Below are 20,830 nucleotides of genomic sequence, written 5' to 3' on the forward strand. Positions count from 1 at the left end.
TCAGTCTCACTGAGGGCTGGAGGTGGGTCTCAGTCTCACTGAGGGCTGGAGGTGGGTCTCAGTCTCACTGAGGGCTGGAGGTGGGTCTCAGTCTCACTGAGGGCTGAAGGTGGGTCTCAGTCTCACTGAGGGTTGGAGGTGGGTCTCAGTCTCACTGAGGGCTGGAGGTGGGGGGATTGAGAGTAGCAGACCCACAGGCAGTGACTGTTTGTTTGAGTAGCCCTCCAGGAATCCAAGCATTAATCTGCTGGTCATTGTACACAGAGCTGTCCTGTTGCCTCTCATCACGATCTTCTCTTTTCTCTCCCCAGTCTCAGTACGTCTTCCTGAACCAGTGCGCCATGGAGTACATTAAATCAAACAAAGAGCAAACCAACGATGCGATCTACGAAAATACACCTGCCCTCATCTACGAGAACACCTCCGCCATCCGAGCAGCCCAGGTGTCCAATGGCCATGCACTTTGAGAGAAATGGCCTCGGAGCCGTCTTTTAAATTCAACTGCAACCCTTCACTAATTTTATTTTGTAAATTATAAATGTACTTTATTTTTTAAGAGGAATATATATATTCATTTGGTAAGATGTTTAAAAATTCTGTCCTTTTTAATGCTGATTTGCTATATTTTCAAAATATAAGAGGGCTATGGAACAGTGCCCGGGCAATGCCCAGGGACTGTCAGCAATGGAACAATGCCCGGGCAATGCCCAGGGACTGTCGGCAATGGAACAATGCCCGGGCAATGCCCAGGGACTGTCGGCAATCTTTGCCAAGCCCTCGGGAGCTTTCAGGGATACTTTGAGAACCTTCCCATCATTCTTTGCAAATAGTGAACCCTGTTGAGTGTGTCGCACTGACGTTGCACGCTTAGATTCTCTCTCTCATTTCACGTTAAATGTGACCTCTTTGTGATACACTGATTGGTGTATGAAATGGAGATTGTCTTTGACAGCACTGTCTCAAAAGTATTTAACCTTCCCATCCTTCAGTCCCTTAAATAAACTTATTGTTGAATTATCTGAACAGCAATGTTTGAGGTATGACCTCTCCGGGCTTCGTACTTGTGAAGCACTGCAGAAATGCAAACCCTTAGAAATATCGCCAGAATCTGGCACAAGCTGTGCGTTGTTTCATGAAGTTGATCCCTTAATTGCTTTTGCCAAACCTGATGAGATATTGAAGCTATATTTTACAGTGATTGATTTCTTTAAATTAGGCCCACAGATTAAGAAGGAGCCATTTCTCCAAAGAAATCCAGCATCGTGGATTGAAGTAAAATGGGAAACTATTTTCTGAACTGAGTGGTTATCGGCACTGGCTGGATCTCTCAGCATGCCCTCGGGCACAATTATTTAATTGTTTCATTAATATTTAGCATGCAGTACAGCACTGGAATTAATATACAGTCAGCCTCCCGGTTATTCACCTATCCAAACTCAGATGTTTCTCTCACTGTTTGAATAAACGATGTCCTACTGGAGCGGGCTTTACTCAGAGATGTTCTGAGTCTTGCACCATAGCTAACAGACAAAATAGCAACAGGAGGCAGCGCTGAGAGCAGAGAATCAGTCCTGCGCATGTGTGCATGCAGTATGCTGAGTGACTGGCTGAATGGAATGCTGTTTCTGGATTCAGACAATGCATAAAAACTGAGTGTTTATTTTGTTTTGCTAACTTAATATTTTCATGGCTTTCAATACTGATGCATGGCTGAACTGAGTTGGGGGGCGTTTAAAGAATCTGCCTTGACGTGATCAGTCTCAGTGATTGGATCTCTGAGTCATTGCCAACAAGGTAATGAGAGGTCTGTAAGACTTGAGCAGTAGTGGGAGTCTGCCACTGTGAGCCAAATACAGATTCAATATCCTGCATATGCATTAGTTGAACCTTAAGGAGTGTAAAATATAAATGTTGACAATCTTAAAGTTGCAGTGAAAAAGTGATTGACCCTCTCGGTGTCTATATTTTAAAGCCTCATGCTTAACTCTTTGCAGCCTAATTTGAGAGCATATAATTTGATCTATTTTGAATTTGAACACATTTGTCAGTCCTACATAATTGGGGTGAATAAGGAAAGGTCAGCATGCCACAGCCAAGTCCACTTAACTCATACAGGATCCAAGAACATTACAGCTGGAGTATTTATTTGACGTTTATTCTGTTTATCACAAAGAGCTTTGATTCAAGCAGAACACTTTATTCAGGGCTTTATAGGGCCGCCACGTCACTGGAAAATGCTGCATTTGGATAGAGTTGACCTTTAATCATTGTCACTCGTTCCTTCGTTCCGTCAGTCACATTGTGATGAGGAGGCCCACGTTCAACAGGCACAGATCAGGGTGAGTTGCAGGGGAGTCCTGATGACCACTACCTGTCAAATAGATTTTCAAGCACTGACTAATCTCTCGCAGGTGGTGCCACTGAGCTGTTCTTGCTGGTAATGGTGAGCTGTTTGAGGGGAGAATAATTGAGAAACCCAAATTAGGCTGAAATTTCAACGTTGTATAGAGGAGGATGGAGCAGCAAAATGTGCCAAACTGGGACCTAAAAGAAGCTGGAACAATCGATATTTATCTTGCAATATGGAAACAAATTGGAGCTGAGCCACTTGAACATTAGGCTATGGCGGGGGGAGGGGGCAGTGATATTAGCAGTTAGTGCTGGCCCCGATTCAACAATTTCCATTTCAACTATTAAAATCTCGTGCACACTTAGAAAGTGAATTTTTAATATTTGACTTAAAACAGAGAAGGACTGAGTCATTAATGGCCACAGCTTGATTTGTTTTACATTCTTCCTTACTGGCAGAGAGATGATCCAAGTGATGGGACAAGGCAGTGAGACCCAGCTAGATCTGGCTTTATATACAAGAGCTCCTCACTGACGCGCTTCCTCTGTATGCAATTTGGGCCCAAATCCGATAGAGGGATGCTAGAACACTGGTCAAGTGAAGTAGTTGCAAGAAATGTTTAAAATGCAAATGTCCAGATATAACCCAATACTGTATTAACACCACCTCCTGCGGAATGCCTTGACACGGAGTACTGCGACTCCTTGATTTTTATCACGCGCACTTTAGCTGTTTGTGTGTGTGTGTGTGTGTGTGTGTGTGTGTGTGTGTGACGTGTGTGTGTGTGTGACCACTACTGAATCTTTGCAATGTGTGGGACACGAGTTGCTTCATGGAGCTGATCTCTGTAAACCATGGCTGATGCACCTGTGTGTCCTGTATGCTTGTGTGTTCCTCCACCCCCTTCCCCAGTGAACATTTTGGAATGTGAAGCCTAGTTGAAGGCACAATTCTTTATTCACCATTTTTCTTATGAATCAATGAATAGAAATTGTAATTTTTTTAATAATTTATTTTTTCAATGCATAACTGTTGCAGCTGTGGGCCCTGAAGCTAGCTTGCAGCATGTGGCACTGCTGTGCGGAAGGTTCTGGCAATATTAGCGCTGTACTGTGCACAGTATCCGAACTGGAAGTTTAAATGTTCAGCACAGGGTCACAGGTGAAGGAGTATGATGTATGTCCTACATGTGTAGACATTTTGTTTTCTCGAAGGTGCTGACTCGAGATCTCTCAGCTCAGTACCATTCTTCCTGTGTGAGTCTAGACCGAGTCTGTCAGTGAAATATTCGCCAATGGAGAGCTTGAGGAGCCAGATTCTGCCCATCTCATGTCCACATACGCACTTTCCAGCAGGAGTCACTGGAGCAGGGACCCTGGCAGACTCTTTCCCTACCTCCCTACTCTGCCCCCTCCCCCAACCAAGTTGTGATGAGTCCCTAACTGCTTGCTGGCTGAGATCGGCTAACTCATCACATACTGGGCCCTTCCAACTCTGTATGGCTGTGCGGTACACTGAGTGATGCACATCCGTCTCCTTAGGTATTTTTCACATAACTTTACAACCCTGGGGCCTGTAGATTTCAGCAGGGATTCATTAGATGCACCCTATCAACGACTTGAATCCCACCCTCACTTGTCATTTATCTTCAGTGTCAGCCTGCTGGTCCTCCTCTGAGCCATAGGAGGGCAGACTTTGAAGTAGCAGATTCCTCCACCTTGAGGAGGAAGGAATGGGAAGTACACGGGGGCAGACATGAAGTAGACCTCCTGTCAGCTGAGAGTAGTGGCATTGGGCGGGGTGGAATTGAGGTGATCCAGGCTTGATGAGTCTGTTGCAGGACAGGGTAAAAAGAAAGGCAGAATGTTTAACGGTTTTATAATCGTTTTCCGAGTGCGTAACAGATCAGCAGAACACCAGCTCGAATCTGATCTTTGGTTAGAATTCTGAGTTATTAAGTGCAGAAAAATCTGTTCACTGTTTGTTGGCACAAGCAATTTAAGTCATTGCACTCCAGGTGATCAGGGGTAAAAGTGAAAGTGTCCAAAATTCATCAGCAGCAGCACAGCGGAAGTGAGAGACACGGTGGGGAGGAAGAAGCCAAATGCAACAGCACTTTCTGTCAATCATTGTACTAGAAAGTTTAACATTAAACTAGAAACTAGATATGTATATGTATTAGATAATGTGTAGCAAATGCACTGGATGCATCTTCAGGAGAAATCAATTTATCCTATCTCTTCACTTCTGTTCACAGAAAGGGACTGGTAATTTTATCAGATGTAGAGTTTTATTTTTGTGGTTTCGTATGATTCTTTACACTGTCGGTAATGGTAGGGAGCTATGCATTAATGTGATTACCCGAGACACCTTCTCAACCTGCCGTCCGTGATACTCCATTTTGAGCTTCCTGTGCTACAATTTAATGATGTATAAATCGTGTTTTCTAAGCAATATACAAGGAAGAAAGTTGCCATTAAAAATTATCTTTTTACTCTGTGGCCTTGTCTTTGGAAATAAGAGCAGGGATTGAATGACCAACAGGAAATAGTAGTTTGATTGAAAAGTTCTGGCATGGAAGCGTCACAGTCATGCACACACTTCTGAATTTGGGGGGACCTAAAGGGAGCTTTACTCTGTATCTAACTCGTGCTGTACCTGCCCTGGGAGTGTTTGATGGGACAGTGTAGAGGGAGCTTTACTCTGTATCTAACCTGTGCTGTACCTGCCCTGGGAGTGTTTGATGGGACAGTGTGGAGGGAGCTTTACTCTGTATCTCACCCCGTGCTGTACCTGCCCTGGGAGTGTTTGATGGGACAGTGTGGAGGGAGCTTTACTCTGTATCTAACCCCGTGCTGTACCTGCCCTGGGAGTGTTTGATGGGACAGTGTAGAGGGAGCTTTACTCTGTATCTAACCCCATGCTGTACCTGCCCTGGGAGTGTTTGATGGGACAGTGTAGAGGGAGCTTTACTCTGTATCTAACCTGTGCTGTACCTGCCCTGGGAGTGTTTGATGGGACAGTGTGGAGGGAGCTTTACTCTGTATCTAACCCCGTGCTGTACCTGCCCTGGGAGTGTTTGATGGGACAGTGTAGAGGGAGCTTTACTCTGTATCTAACCCCATGCTGTACCTGCCCTGGGAGTGTTTGATGGGACAGTGCAGAGGGAGCTTTACTCTGTATCTAACCCCCTGTACCTGCCCTGAAGAGTGTTTGATGGGACAGTATAGAGGGAGCTTTACTCTGTATCTAACCCATGCTGTACCTGCCCTGGGAGTGTTTGATGGGACAGTGCAGAGGGAGCTTTACTCTGTATCTAACCCCCTGTACCTGCCCTGGGAGTGTTTGATGGGACAGTGCAGAGGGAGCTTTACTCTGTATCTAACCCCCTGTACCTACCCTGAAGAGTGTTTGATGGGACAGTATAGAGGGAGCTTTACACTCCTCTAACCTGAGGGTGTTTTATGGAACACTTACCTTCATGTCAACGAGTGAATAATTCTTCGTTGTTTTAGATCTGCCCTATTACCTAAAGGTCATTCACCTTTTGAAGCATTTCTCCCTATTCTCTGATGTTGGTGCGCCTGTCCTCCCAGGGGATTTGCAGGATCTTGCGGAGACATCGTTGGTGATAAGATCTTACTGACTTGTGTTGAAATCTGTGATCTCCTGAATTGCCCTAAGTCAGCAATTTAATTTATTGGACAACATTACAGCCTGGCCTGATCCTCTCCACACACATGTGCAAGTGGTTTTGCCCTTGGTGGTTTCGAATCACACCCCTTACAACAGTACAACATACAAAACTGGCCCGTCTGAACAGGCCCTTATCGCAAAGTACCCACAACTAAAACCCTTTGCTTTGCTCAATAGTACACCACCGAATCTGTCCAACAGACTGCACATACGACTATGATCCGTGCAGAACCTCCCCACTAAACCCCTAAGGCTTGGTTGGGACACACGATACCCCTTCACACTATGCGGTGGTCTAAATGATGTGTGGGCTGGGATGAATGCTCACCAATTACCCCTCTGGCTTACTCGCTGCTTCTCCCGATGAGGCGTATCTGTACCAATCTCTGGTATTCTAGTCCCGTCTCAAGGTCAGTTTCCCAGTCGAAATAGCAAGACTCTCTTTGCTTGTAGATGAAGGTTTCTTCTCTCCGTAACCAGACTGAGTGCTCGGTCCTTGAATACATTGAACGAAGCAAGCAGGCGTAGAGAGGGAAGAAAAGAGATATGGCAGCAAACTGCCTACTCTTATACCTGAAAAATGCTTGCTGAATCCTCGTGCCAAAAACCAGTCCTTTGCCTGGGGCAGTCCAACTAAAGAGCAATGAATCACAATGTCTGCTCTTGTTAAGAGGCTCCCAAGGTATGGAAAATGGTCCACGTTGTCCAGGACCGCGCCGTGGATCTTGTTGACTGGGGGGACAGTGCTGTACAGTGAGGACAGGCTGTTGGAGGACCTTTGTCTTACGGATGTTTAGTGTAAGGCCCATGCTTTCGTATGCCTCAGTAAATATGTCAACTATGTCCTGGCCTCTTATCAACAAGAGCAGACATTGACGACGAGATTCAACACCGCCTCCAGTGCAGTCTTCGGCCGCCTGAGGAAAAGAGTGTTTGAAGACCAGGCCCTCAAAATTGCCACCAAGCTCATGGTCTATAGGGCTGTAGTAATACCTGCCCTCCTGTATGGCTCAGAGACATAGATCATGTATAGTCGACACCTCAAGTCGCTGGAGAAATACCACCAACGATGCCTACGCAAGATCCTACAAATCCCCTGGGAGGACAGACACACCAACATTAGCGTCCTCGACCAGGCCAACATCCCCAGCGTTGAAGCACTGACCACACATGATCAGCTCCACTGGGCAGGCCACATCGTTTGCATGCCAGATACGAGACTCCCAAAGCAAGCGCTCTACTCGGAACTCCTTTACGGCAAACGAGCCAAAGGTGGGCAGAGAAAACGTTACAGGGACACCCTCAAGGCTTCCCTGAAAAAGTGCAACATCCCCACTGACACCTGGGAGTCCCTGGCCAAAGACCGCCCTAAGTGGAAGAAATGCATCTGGGAGGGCGCTGAGCACCTCAAGTCTCATTGCCGAGAGCATGCAGAAATCAAGCGCAGGCAGCGAAAAGAGCGTGCGGCAAATCTGTCCCACCTGTGACAGGGACTGTGGTTCTCGTATGGTTCTCGTATTGGACTGTACAGCCACCTAAGGATCCATTTTAAGAGTGAAAGCAAGTCTTCCTCGATTCCGAGGGACTGCCCATGATGATGATGATGATGATGATGAACGAATCACATCTTCGGCCTGTGCCTTTGTTACTGGGCTCTTCCTGGGGATAAAGGCTCCAACGAGTCTGGATGGCCAAATAGCTTCCTTTGTGGGCTTCTTCAGGATTGCCGGCTTCCCAAAGGTACAGGGCTGCATTGATTGTACCCACATAGCCTTGCGAGCACCTGTGGAGGATTCTGAGCAGTACCGAAAGAGGAAAGGTTTCCACTCTATCAATGTGCAGCTCATGTGTGACAACAAGCAGCGCATCATATCAGTCGATGCGAGATACCCTGGCAGCACCCACGATGCGTTCATCCTACGCGACAGCATTCTATCTGACATGTTTCAGCAGCAGCCAGAAGAGCAGAGCTGGCTACTGGGAGACAAAGGGTATGGCCTGACCACCTGGCTCATGACGCTGCAACGCGTGAAACAGACAGAAGCTGACCGTCAATACAACATGGCGCACATTGCGACGCGCAACATCATTGAGAGGACCATTGGCATATTGAAACAGCGATTCCGATGCCTGGACCATTCCGGAGGACAATTGCTATACTCTCCTCAGATTGTTGGTCACTTCACTGTTGTGTGCTGCATGCTTTTTAACTTAGCCATCATGAGGCAGCAGGAGCTGGTAGTGGAACCAGAAGACCTACATGAGTGTCCAGTGCATGATGATAGTATTACAGAAGACCAGGATGTGGATGATAACGACGATCAGGAAAGCATGCAAGTGCCTGATGCCGGAGCACGAGGTCGGAGGAGGGCTGTCCATCATGCCCCTTTGACAATTGCTCGAGACTTGCACCAGCAGCTCATCTGTGAACGCTTCAACTACTGATGCCTGAGGGCTCTGCGACCACTGTTGCGCATGGACATGTTTATTCTTTGCAGTTGTTCCTACGTTGTGTTGTGTTAATGGAACATGAAACGGTTTTAATGAAAAAATATTTCATTGAAAAGTTAACGTCACTGTAATAAAATATTTGTTGTATCAAACTATACTTTTTAATATGACTCTTGAAGATCACTTAAAAATTTTAAGATCACTTATAAACTTGTAAAGTTACAAAAATTACAAAACAATTTCTATGTGAACAATTTTACACTCTAAGATCACTTAAACTTCAAGATCACTTTTTAGATGCAAAATTAAATAAGTTACAGAATGTGAGAGCATTTACACAATAAGATCACTTTAAAATCCTGAGATCACTTATAAGTTGTAAAGTTGCAAAACTTACAAAACAGTTTCAATGTGAAAAATCTTACACTCTGAAGAATACTTAAACTTCAGGATCACTTTTTCGGTGCAAAATTAAATAAGATACAAAAAAATGTGAGAGCATTTACACTATAAGATCACTTAAAAAACATAAGATCACTTATAATTTGTAAAGTTACAAAACTTACAAAACAATTTCAATTTGAAAAACGCTACTACAGCTACATCAAGAACAAAAGCAGCAAAGAAAGGCTGCAACCATGTCTCATCCATATCTCAGTGAATGTTCACTTCCTCATGGGGGTTCATTTGATTGGCTGGGCTGTGTGCCCTTATTGCAGCAGCTACCTCAACCAGGCCCACCCTGACGGTCTGTGCCGACACTTGCATGCCCTCCCTGACGGCCTGTGCCGTCGATTGCACTCCCTCGGACATTCCCTTCCTAAGTTCCCGTGTCATTACTGCTATTTCTCCTGTCAGGACCGTCAACTCTTCACCCATTGCACTGACGCCACCGATGAGTGATCGGGTAAGCTCATTGGTCTCCATACCCAATGCCACAACCTGAGCCGCATCTGTTGCACGCTGCATCTCAGGAGAGCGTGTCTCCAATCTCCTCCTCTGCCTGGGTCTGCCTCGTGGCACCACTACACTGGGAGGCGGGGGCACGGACGGTGGGACGCTCGGTGTTGCAAGCGGCACCACTACACAGGGAGGCGCAGGCTGGGACTGTGGGACGCTCTGTGATCCAGATGGCAGCTGGAACGGTGGGATGCTCTGTGTTGCAGACGGCAGAACTAGAGAGAGAGGCTCAGGCTGGAACGGTAGGACGCTCTGTGTTGCAGACGGCAGAACTAGAGGGAGAGGCTCGGGCTGGGACTGTGGGACGCTTTGTGTTCCAGACGACAGCACTCGAGTGCGAGCCGTGGGCTGGGATGTTGGACGAATGGGTGTAAACTGCTCCATGATATCAGCAGCAACACTGGGACCCGAAGCGTTGGAATCAAAACCATAGTAGGTGGAACCAGAACCTATGCGAGAGGGAGGCGCAGGCTGGGACGGTAGTGCACTGACTGTAGAATGCTGCATTATACCAGCAGCACCACTGGGACCCGCAACATCGGAAGCGAAACCATGGAAGGTAGAACCAAGACCTATGCTAGGGGTTGAAGCTCTGATGCCCCTTGATGGGGGCTCATAAACATTAATTTGGAAGCTCTCCCCTGCAGACATTTCAGTCATCGCTGCCATCATCCAGTCTGGTTCGTCCGCAGCTGGTTGTACTGGTCCTTGTTCTGTACCCTCAGGATCCTCAGGGTTGGCAGCAGCAGCATCGTCATCATCGTCATCATCATCATCATCATCATCGTCATCATCATGTTCTGCAAAATACATCAGAACAGTCAAATGTTTAACAGCAAGGGAGGGGGCCGGGTGGGTGGCATGAGTACTCTCACACATAGCAGGTTAGGCAGCAGGTTGATTTAAAGGGCCACGATGCATTTTCAGCACTTACCCTCTTCCTCGCATGTGGGCCCAGCTTGTGCTGTACCGATTGCTTTTCTCCATGGACGACTCATCATAGCAGCTACCCTCTGTTCCAAGGGTGTCAGTGGATGCAGATTGGGCACGCCTCCTCCTGTCCGAGTTGCCTCCCTTTTGTTGTGGGCCAATTTCTTCTGCAAAGAGTAAAATATAACTTCTTACAGAGTGTGTCAGTCTGCAAGGTGGGACATACAGATAGCCAGGTTACAATTACGATTAAATTAAAAATGGGAAATATTACTTGCACTAACTACTTAACCAAGGTCGTGCCATTTCTTTTTACACTGGCTTCCAGATCTCATGGTATGCACCACTGCGCAGTAATCTTCTGCAACTTGGTTCCACCGTTTCTTCATTTCTTTTGGTGGCACTTTTATGCGACTTCTGTTGCTGGTATCTAGCTCCTGCCATCTCTGCTCAATTACGTTGACTAATATCTCCACTTCCTCATGCAAGAAATTCTTTGTTCTTGGTGGACGTTGATACATTGCAAAGTTGAATTGGCACTTATTTCTCAAAACACACAGTCCTTAATTTGCATGCACCAATGCAGCACCGGTTCTGCCAGTTTAGCAGTGAAAAGCTGAACTCACTGATTTCAGCAGGTGATTTATTCAACAGTGCTGCTAAAAGCACTCCCTCACACACAAAACTAAACTATCACAAAACTTAAATGACAAGCCTTTCCAGGGGTCCAAGAGACAAATCTTCACTTTTTCTCCAGTCCCTTTAAAAATGGCCGCGTGCCAATGTTTGTTTCACATTGCGTATGCGCGCATGCTCCAACGCGCACGCGCAGGGTTGCCGGCACGACGTTGGCTCATTTGAATTAGACCCGCCCCCCCACTGCTTAGAGAATCGGCGCGAATGTCTGGCTCCGCCCCCCGCTGTGATGTGCGCGCCGCGCCAAGCTGAGTTCGAGCTCCGAGGAGCCGGAGAATTAAGCAGTTTTTTTCCTGCGCACTTTTAGGCGCGAAGAACGGGCGTGCAGCTTGGGGCTGCGCCATTTTCGTCGCGGCCCGAAACTTGGGGCCCAAAATTCTAACAGGACATTCTTTCTGTTAGGGAGGGTAAATTCAAGGTTCCCTCGTTCACACAGATGGCTCCTGCTTTTCTAAATTAGTCGGCTATCAGTCAAGGTTAGTATGTTTATGCAGAAACAGGCTGTCTGCTGCAGGGGCTTCTGGGAGAACTGAGACTCCATTTTGTTTTATTACAAAAGGGTACATTTAACAGGAAATGTAACTTCTAAAAGTAAATTTCCACAGTGTGTCCCCTACTGCCAGCTGCAGACATGCTGTTAACGGGGGCCCAGTCAGTGTGTTAACGTTTTCTAACATAAATCAATGGGTCCCTACAGTCTTTCTACCAGTCCTCAAGTCAAGCTGCTAATGCTGCGAACTAGGTCCCTCTCCTAGACCTCTCCCAGTGCTAATGGCAGAGGTTACAGCTTCTGTATATGACAGGCAGAACAGGAGAGGTGCAGTCAAGTGCATTAGCAGCCAGACCCTGGTAGGAGTGTGACCGATTGGGCATGGGGAATGAATGGCAATGGACGGGAGAAGGAAATGGATAGGAAGAAGAGGGAAGAAGCTGGGACCAATACTCGGGGATGGGGAAGGAGAGTGCAATATTAACTGAGGAATGTGGAGAACGCCAACATGAATGGGGCCGTGGGTGGGGGGGGAAGTGTGCCAGTTTGCTATGGGAAGTGGAAGATGAGTACCAGCTTAACGGAGTTGAAGGAGGAGAAAGGTACAGAGTTAAATTGAGAGTGGAGAGGGAAAAGACTCCCAGTAGGAGCTGGGAGTGTTGGAGAAGAGAGCATCTCTGTGATAGAATGGGAAATTTGATGGAGGAGAGAGTGTCAGAGTGGTTTAGAGAGGTAATTCCAGAGCTTGGAGCCTGGGTAGCCGAAGACATGGTTGCCAACAATGGTAGAGGGATGAAAATTGGAGATGTGCAAGAGGCCAGAATTGGAAGCAGCACAGAGATCTCAGGGTTGGAGGAGGATACAAAGATAGAGAAGGGCAAGACCATGGAGGGATTTGAAAACAAGAATGAGAATTTTGAAATTGAGATGTTGCCAGATCGGGAGTCAGTGTAGGTCAGTGAGCAGAGGGGTGATGGGTGAGCTCAAATTTACAGAGGGGTGTAAGGTGGGAGACCAACCAGTAGAGCATTGGAATAGTCAAGTCTAAAGGTAACAAAAGCATAGATGAGGATTTGAGCAGCAGATAAGCTGAGGACGGGGCAGAGACGGGCGATGTTACGCAAGTGGAAGTAAGCAATTTTGTTGATAGAGTATGTGGGGTCAGAAGTTCAGCTCAGGATCAAATACGATGATAAGGTTCCTAATGGTCTGGTTTAGCCTCAGCCATTGGCCTGTGAGAGGGATGGTGTTGGTGGCTAGGGAACGGAGTTTGTGAGGGGGACCTAAAGCAATGGGTTTGGACTTCCCAATATTCAATTGGATGAGATTTCTGGTTATCCAGTACTAGATGTCTGACAAGTAGTGTGACAAATCAGAGGCAGTGAGGAAGAGGTACGTGTGAAACCGGACATGTTTTAGGATCATGTATCTGAGGGGCAGCATGTAGATGAGAAATAGGAGGGAGCCAAGGGGTGCCCTAGAGGTAACAGTGCAGGAGTGGGAAGAGAAGCCATTGGAGGTGATTCTCTGGCTATAACTGGATAGATAGCATTGGAACCAGATGAGTATAGTCCCACCCAGCTGGACATCGGAGGATAGGCGTTGGAGGAGGATGTCTTTAATTACTCTCTCCAATAACCCCATTTCGTTCTCCTGGGAAAATAAAATTATTATTTCTAGTTATTCTTTCAATGGCTGTAGGGTTAGAGGCTATTGTGTAAAATATCTTTATTAAAGCCTCATCTCTCAGATTTTTCTCTCCAATCTGATTTTCTCTATCTCTCTCTCACTGACTTTCTACTTTCTAATTTTTCCATCTTTGATTTTTTTTCTCAATGTTGTCACTGATTTTCTTGCTTGTAATACTATGATTGATATCAATCGCAAGGCATCACAGCTCACCTTCAACTGACAGCCACACTCATGCACTTTGGATAATGATCAGCAGCAGAAACCCTGCCAGAATTTTCCTCACCAATCTAGGCCAGGGGCACGTAGACCAATTCATCATCATCATCATAGCAGTCCCTCGAAATCGAGGAAGACTTGCTTCCACTCTAAAAGAGGGTTCTCAGGTGGCTGTACAGTCCAATGCGGGAATTACAGTTTCTGTAATAAGTGGGGCAGACAGTGGTTGAAGGAAAGGGTGGGTGGGACTGGTTTGCCGCACGCTCATTCCGCTGCCTTTGCCTGTGTTCTGCATGCTCTCAACGATGAGACTCGAGGTGCTCAGCACCCCCCCCGCCCCCGGATGCTCTTCCTCCACTGAGGGCGCTCTTTGGCCAGGGACTCCCAGGTGCCAGTGAGGATGTTACACTTTATCAAGGAGGGTTTGAGGGTGCCCTTGAAATGTTTCCTCTGCCCACCTGAGGCTCGTTTGCCGTGTAGGAATTCCGAGTAGAGCATTTGCTTAGGCGTTGGGCGTACAAACAATGTGGCCCGCCCAACTGAGCTGATCGAGTGTGGTCAGTGCTTCGATGCTGGGGATGTTGGCCTGAGCGAGAACACTGACGTTGGTGCGTCTATCCTCTCCAGTGCTTTGAGGTGTCTGCTGTATATGGTCCATGTCTCTGAGCCATATAGGAGGGCAGGTATCACTACTGCCCTGTAGACCATAAGCTTGGTGCCAGATTTGAGGTCCTTGTCTTCAAACACTCTCTTCCTCAGGCAACCGAAGGCTGCGCTGGCACACTGGAGGCGGTGTTGGACCTTGTCATCAATGTCTGCCCTTGCTGATAGGCTCCTGAGGTATGGAAAATGTGACCAATTATAGCACCCTTTACTGACCTGACAGGCAGCAATCACTTACTGTTGCAGAGAACAGTGCTATCTTGACAGGTTCCAAGTCCCTGGTGTTAACTGCCTGGGCCAGTTGACTGAAATCAGAATAACACACGGTGGTAGTTATGGATTATCGCAGAGGACTACCAGCAGTTAATGCTATGTGTTGTAAGGTATATCAATATGTTACCGCCTCAGAGTTCTCCTCCATGTCACACACCATCCTGACTTGGAAATATATCGCTGTATCTTCATCGTCGCTGGTTCAAAATCCTGGAACTCCCTCCCTAACAGCACTGTGGGAGTACCTTCACCACACGGACTGCAGCGATTGAAGAAGGCAGCTCACCACCACCTTCTCAAGGGGCAATTAGGGATGGGCAATAAATGCCGGCCTTGGCAGCAATGCCCACATTCATTGAATTAATATATTTTTAAAAACCAGTGTCACAGTGAGGGGTATGGGTATATCAAACAGTGTTATAGTGAAGGATGTGCATATAATGGAGAATATTCGAGTGAATAGGCTGAAGTATAGCTACAGGGTTGCAATGAGAAGTGTGAGGTATATCCGTGTTAAAGCGAAGGGTGAGCGGCTTATCAGTCGGCACTTTGAGTTGACAGCACCACTCTAGGGACTTGTCAAACAGAAGCTGCTGCTGACTGTGGTCTTCTGCATTTGTGCTGGCTGAGGCTGTGCTATTTCATGTGGAAAAAACTGGGACACCAGCGGCTCCAGTCTGTGAGGCGAGGATGTGAAGGAACAAGACAGAACTCCATGCATTACTCATGCCCTGCTGCACCGTAAGTACACATAAAAGAGGTGAGAAGCTTGATTGTGTTCCCTGCTGTAAGGTTCATGAGTGGTCACTTGGTAACATGGTAAGTGGGCTTAGCTCTGGGGTTAGCCAGGCTTGCTGACATGTACTGTCTCGGCTCACAACAACAACAACAACTTGTATTTATATAGGGCCTTTAACTCATTAAAACGCCCCAAGGCGCTTCACAGGAGCAGTATAAGACAAAAGAATTGACACCAAACCATATCAGGAGAAATTAGCGCAGGTGACCGAAAGATTAGTCAAAGAGGTAGGTTTTAAGGAGTTTCTTGAAGGAGGAAAGAGAGTAGAGAGGCGGAGAGGTTTAGAGAGGGAATTCCAGAGCTTAGGGCCCAGGCAACAGAAGGCACAGCTATCAATGGTTGAGCGATTATAATCAGAATTAGAGGAGCACAATTATCTCAGGGAGTTGTGGGCTGAAGGAGATTACTGAGATAGGGAGGAGTGAGGCCATGGAGGGATTTGAAAACAAAGATGAGAATTTTGAAATCAAGGCGATGCTTAACTGGAAGCCAATGCACGCCAGCGAGCCCAGGGGGTGATGGGTGAGCGGGACTTGGTGCGAGTTAGGACATGGGCAGCTGCGTTTTGGATGACCCCAAGTTTGCGTGCGGTAGAACATGGGAGGCCAGCTAGGATGCATTGGAATAGTCAAGTCTAGAGGTAACAAAGGCACGGATAAGGGTTTCAGCAGTGGATGAGTTGAGGCAAAGGCGGAGATGGGCGATGTTACGGAGGTAGAAATAGCCGGTCTCAGTTATGCTGCGGGTATGTGATCAGAAGCTCATTTCAGGGTCAAATATGTCACCAAGTTTGTGAACGGTGTGGTTCAGCCTCAAACAGATGTTAGGGAGAGGGATGGAGTTTGTGGCGAGGACCAAAAACAATGGCTTCGGTCTCCCCAATATTTAATTGGAGAATATTTCTGCTCAATGTCGGCAAGCAGTCTGACAATTTAGAGATTGTACCAGAGTTGAGAGAAGTGGTGGTGAGGTAGAGCTGGGTGTCATCAGCGTACATGTGGAAACTGACGCTGTGTTTTCGGATTATGTCGCCAAGGGGCAACATGTCGATGAGAAATAGGAGGGGGCCAAGGATAGATCCTTGGGGGACACCAGAGGTAACGATGCGGGGGCGGGAAGAGAAGCCGTTGCAGGTGATTCTCTGTTTACGATTAGAGAGATAAGAATGGAACCAGGCGAGTGCAGTCCCACCCAGCTGTACAACGGTGGAGAGGCGTTGGAGGCGGATGGAGTGGTCAACCGTGTCAAAGGCTGCAGACAGGTCGAGAAGGACGATGAGGGATAGTTTGTCTTTGTCACAGTCACATTTGTGATTTTGATGAGAGCTGTTTCGGTGCTGTGGCAGGGCGGATCTGTTTGAAGGGATTCAATCATGGAGTTCCTGGAAAGATGGGCATGGATTTGGTAGGTGACAACACGTTCAAGGACTTTGGAGAGGAAAGGACGGTTGGAGATGGCGGGGGGGCGGTGTAGTTTGCAAGGATGGAGGGGTCAAGGGTCTCTTGAGGAAAACACATGAAGAATGTTTTCTTGGGTGAAGTCCCGTCATTCAGCTGGACGGGACTACACTCACCTGGTTCCATTCTTATCTCGCTAATCATAGCTAGAGAATCGCCAGCACCTGTGGAACCTGATTTCTGAAAGTTTACTCCGTTGATCATTGCCAAAACTGCATTCTGGATTGGAAGCACCTTTTAATGCACCCCCCTCCTCCTCCCAGAGTAAGGGCTTCCAATTGGTTGTCCGCACCACATATATCTGGCTTGAAAACAGGAGACAGTAAGAAAAGATTATGGATAAGAATGAAAGGTAATCCAGTTTGGTGCATCAGGCACTATCCAGCTGAATGCAGTAAAAGCAAGCTGCAACGATTGAACAGTAAAAGCAAGCTGCAACGATTGAACTGGAGCTTGATATGCTCGGAGCTGAGTCGGCAGGTTGGGCTTGCAGCACTAGAGACTTGTCAAACAGAAGCTGCTGCTGGTTGTTGACTTCCTGCATTTGTGCTGGCTGAGGCTGTGCTATTTCATGTAGTGAAACCTGAGATCACCGGGCAGCTCCAGTCTGTGAGGCGAGGATGTGAAGGAACAAGACAGAACTCCATGCATTACTCATGCCCTGCTGCACCGTAAGTACACATCTGGATAAATGTTGGCAACTCAATTGGTTATATTTCCGCTGGGTGTTAAAGTTGGCAGCTGCGGAGTGGGGAGTAGAAGTGGTGGAAAACCAGGGTAAAATGTGGTACCAGCATCTACTGCCAGGATTAATCTATTTTCCAAACGTTGTTTGCCACTGCTGCGCAACACAGAACAATGAAAAACTAGCGGAAAATAATTAATATCTGTCTGTTAATGATGTCTTACCAATAAGCAGAGGCTTTATCTGCATGGTAATGAGAGGGAGGAAATATCTCCTGTTTAATACTGATACATGTGAAATTGTAATATGTATGCACAGAATCGATGGGCCGAATGGCCTCCTTCTGTGTTGTTCAATTCTATGTAATATTGGCACAAGTCTACAGTGTGATGTGTTGTGAGTTACGTGTGCATGATGTAATTTATTTATGCGTATAAGACTAATAGTGCTTTGTGTTTATATGTGTGTGAGACTGATACCACTCCCAGTGCTTCGTGTGTGTGTGTGTGTATAACTGATACCAGTGTTTTGTGCGATCAGACCAACATCCCCAGCATTGAAGCACTGACCACACTCGACCAGCTCCGCTGGACGGACCACATTGTCCGCATGCCCGACACGAGACTCCCAAAGCACTCACTCTACTCCAGAATTCCTACACGGCAAGCGAGCCCCAGGTGGGCAGAGGAATCGTTACAAGGACACCCTCAAAGCCTCTGATAAAGTGCAACATCCCCACTGACACCTGGGAGACCCTGGCCAAAAACTGCCCTAAGTGGAGGAAGAGCATCCGGGAGAGCGCTGAGCACCTCGAGTCTCATTGTCAGTAGCATGCAGAAACCAAGCGCAGACAGCGGAAGGAGCGTACTAGCATGGATAGAGAATTGGCTGGCGAACAGAAAGCAGAGAGTCGGGATAAATGGGTCCTTTTCGGGTTGGAAATCGGTGGTTAGTGGTGTGCCACAGGGATCGGTGCTGGGACCACAACTGTTTACAATATACATAGATGACCTGGAAGAGGGGACAGAGTGTAGTGTGACAAAATTTGCAGATGACACAGAGATTAGTGGGAAAGCGGGTTGTGCAGAGGACACAGAGAGGCTGCAAAGAGATTTAGATAGGTTAAGCGAATGGGCTAAGGTTTGGCAGATGGAATACAATGTCGGAAAGTGTGAGGTCATCCACCTTGGGGAAAAAAAACAGTAAAAGGGAATATTATTTCAAATTGAAGAAATTACAACATGCTGAGGTGCAGAGGGACCTGGGGGTCCTTGTGCATGAAACTCTTTTGAGTTCCTTGTGCATGAAACTCTTTTGAGTTTACCTGCGAAAACATAAAACATTAAAGAGTGCCACCCGTGCATGAATCCCAAAAAGTTAGTTTGCAGGTGCAGCAGGTAATCAGGAAGGTGAATGGAATGTTGGCCTTCATTGCGAGAGGGATGGAGTACAAAAGCAGGGAGGTCCTGCTGCAACTGTATAGGGCATTGGTAAGGCCACACCTGGAGTACTGCGTGCAGTTTTGGTCTCCTTACTTAAGGAAGGATGTACTGGCTTTGGAGGGGGTACAGAGACGTTTCACGAGACTGATTCCGGAGATGAGGGGGTTACCTTATGATGATAGGTTGAGTAGACTGGGTCTTTACTCGTTGGAGTTCAGAAGGATGAGGGGTGATCTTATAGAAACATTTAAAATCATGAAAGGGATAGACAAGATAGAGGCAGAGAGGTTGTTTCCATTGGTAGGGGAGACTAGAACTAGGGGGCACAGCCTCAAAATACGGGGGAGCCAATTTAAAACCGAGTTGAGAAGGAATTTCTTCTCCCAGAGGGTTGTGAATCTGTGGAATTCTCTGCCCAAGGAAGCAGTTGAGGCTAGCTCATTGAATGTATTCAAGTCACAGATAGATTTTTAACCAATAAGGGAATTAAGGGATTACGGGGAGAGGGCGGGTAAGTGGAGCTGAGTCCACGGCCAGATCAGCCATGATCTTATTGAATGGCGGAGCAGGCTCGAGGGGCTAGATGGCCTACTCCTGTTCCTAATTCTTATGTTCTTATGTTAAATCATGTTTGGAAAATTTGCTGGAGTTCTTTGAGGATGTAACAAGCAGGGTGGATAAGGGGGAATCAGTGGATGTGGTATATTTGGATTTCCATAAGGTGTCACATAAAAGGTTACTGCATAAAATAAAGGTTCACGGGGTTGGGGGTAATATATTAGAATGGATAGAGGATTGGCTAACTAACCGAAAACAGAGAGTTGGGATAAACGAGTCATTTTCCACTTGGCAAACAGTAACTAGTGGGGTGCCACAGGGATCAGTGCTGGGACCCCAACTATTTACAATCTATATTAATGACTTGGATGAATGGACCGAGTGTAATGTAGCCAAGTTTGCTGTTGATACAAGGGTGGGTGGGAAAGCAATTTGTGAGGAGGACACAAAATCTGCAAAGGCATTTGGCAGATGGAGTATAATGTGGGAAAATGTGAGGTTATCCACTTTGGCAGAAAAAATAGAAATGCAAATTATAATTTAACTGGAGAAAAATTGCAAAGTGCTACAGTACAGAGGGATCTGCGGGTTCTTGTGCATGAAACACAAAAAGTTAGTATACAGGTACAGCAAGTAATTAGTAAGGCAAATGGAATGTTGGGCTTTATTGCAAGGGGGATAGAGTATAAAAGCAGAAGTCCTGCTACAACTGTACAGGGTAGTGGTGAGGCCACACCTAGAGTACTGCATACAGTTTTGGTCTCCGTATTTAACGAAGGATATACTTGCATTGGAGGCTGTTCAGAGAAGGTTCATTAGATTGATTCCAGAGATGAAGGGGTTGACTTATGAAGATAGGTTGGGCCTAGACTCATTAGAGTTCAGAAGAATCAGAGGTGATCTTATTGAAACATATAAGATAATGAGGGGGCTCAACAAGATGGATGCAGGGAGGATATTTCCACTCCTAGGGGAAATTAAAACTAGGGGACATAGTCTCTCAGAATAAGGGGCTGCCCATTTAAAACTAAGATGAGGAGGAATTTCTTCTCTGAGGGTTGTAAATCTGTGGCATTCTCTGCCCCAGAGAGCTGTGGAGGCTGGGTCATTGAATATATTTAAGGTGGAGATAGACTTTTGAGCGATGAGGGAATAAAGGGTTATGGGGAGCGGGCAGGGAAGTGGAGCTGAGTCCATGATCAGATCAGCCATGATCTTATTAAATGGCGGAGCAGGCTCGAGGGGCCAAATAGCCTACTCCTGCTCCTATTTTTTATGTTTGTGTGTGTGTGTGCGTGCATGTGCGTGTACTTAAAATACAGTTCCCAGTTCAGGAACATTTCAGTTAGAGGTGGGTCAGGAACAGGGAATGGGGGAAAAAGGAGAAGATGAGAGTCCGGAGGTGGGAGCAGGGAGGAGTTGAAGAGCATGGGCACCGGGGATGGGAGGAATGAGGAAGAGGAAAGGTATAT

General features: G+C 46.8%; 1 protein-coding gene across 2 annotated transcripts in view; it reads left to right on the top strand.

The window, feature by feature from the left end:
* Positions 1–4,820, top strand: part of ptprja (protein tyrosine phosphatase receptor type Ja) — a 275,279-nt gene extending 270,459 nt beyond the window's left edge. For both annotated transcript variants that reach the window (XM_070899743.1, XM_070899744.1), the window contains one exon: positions 312–4,820. In XM_070899743.1, the coding sequence (XP_070755844.1) occupies positions 312–467 (156 nt within the window). In that variant the 3' untranslated portion in view covers positions 468–4,820. The remainder of the gene's footprint in view (positions 1–311) is intronic.
* The last annotated feature ends 16,010 nt before the right edge of the window (positions 4,821–20,830 follow it).

This window comes from Pristiophorus japonicus, chromosome 14 (assembly GCF_044704955.1).
Source record: "Pristiophorus japonicus isolate sPriJap1 chromosome 14, sPriJap1.hap1, whole genome shotgun sequence".
NCBI classification, from domain to species: domain Eukaryota; kingdom Metazoa; phylum Chordata; class Chondrichthyes; family Pristiophoridae; genus Pristiophorus; species Pristiophorus japonicus.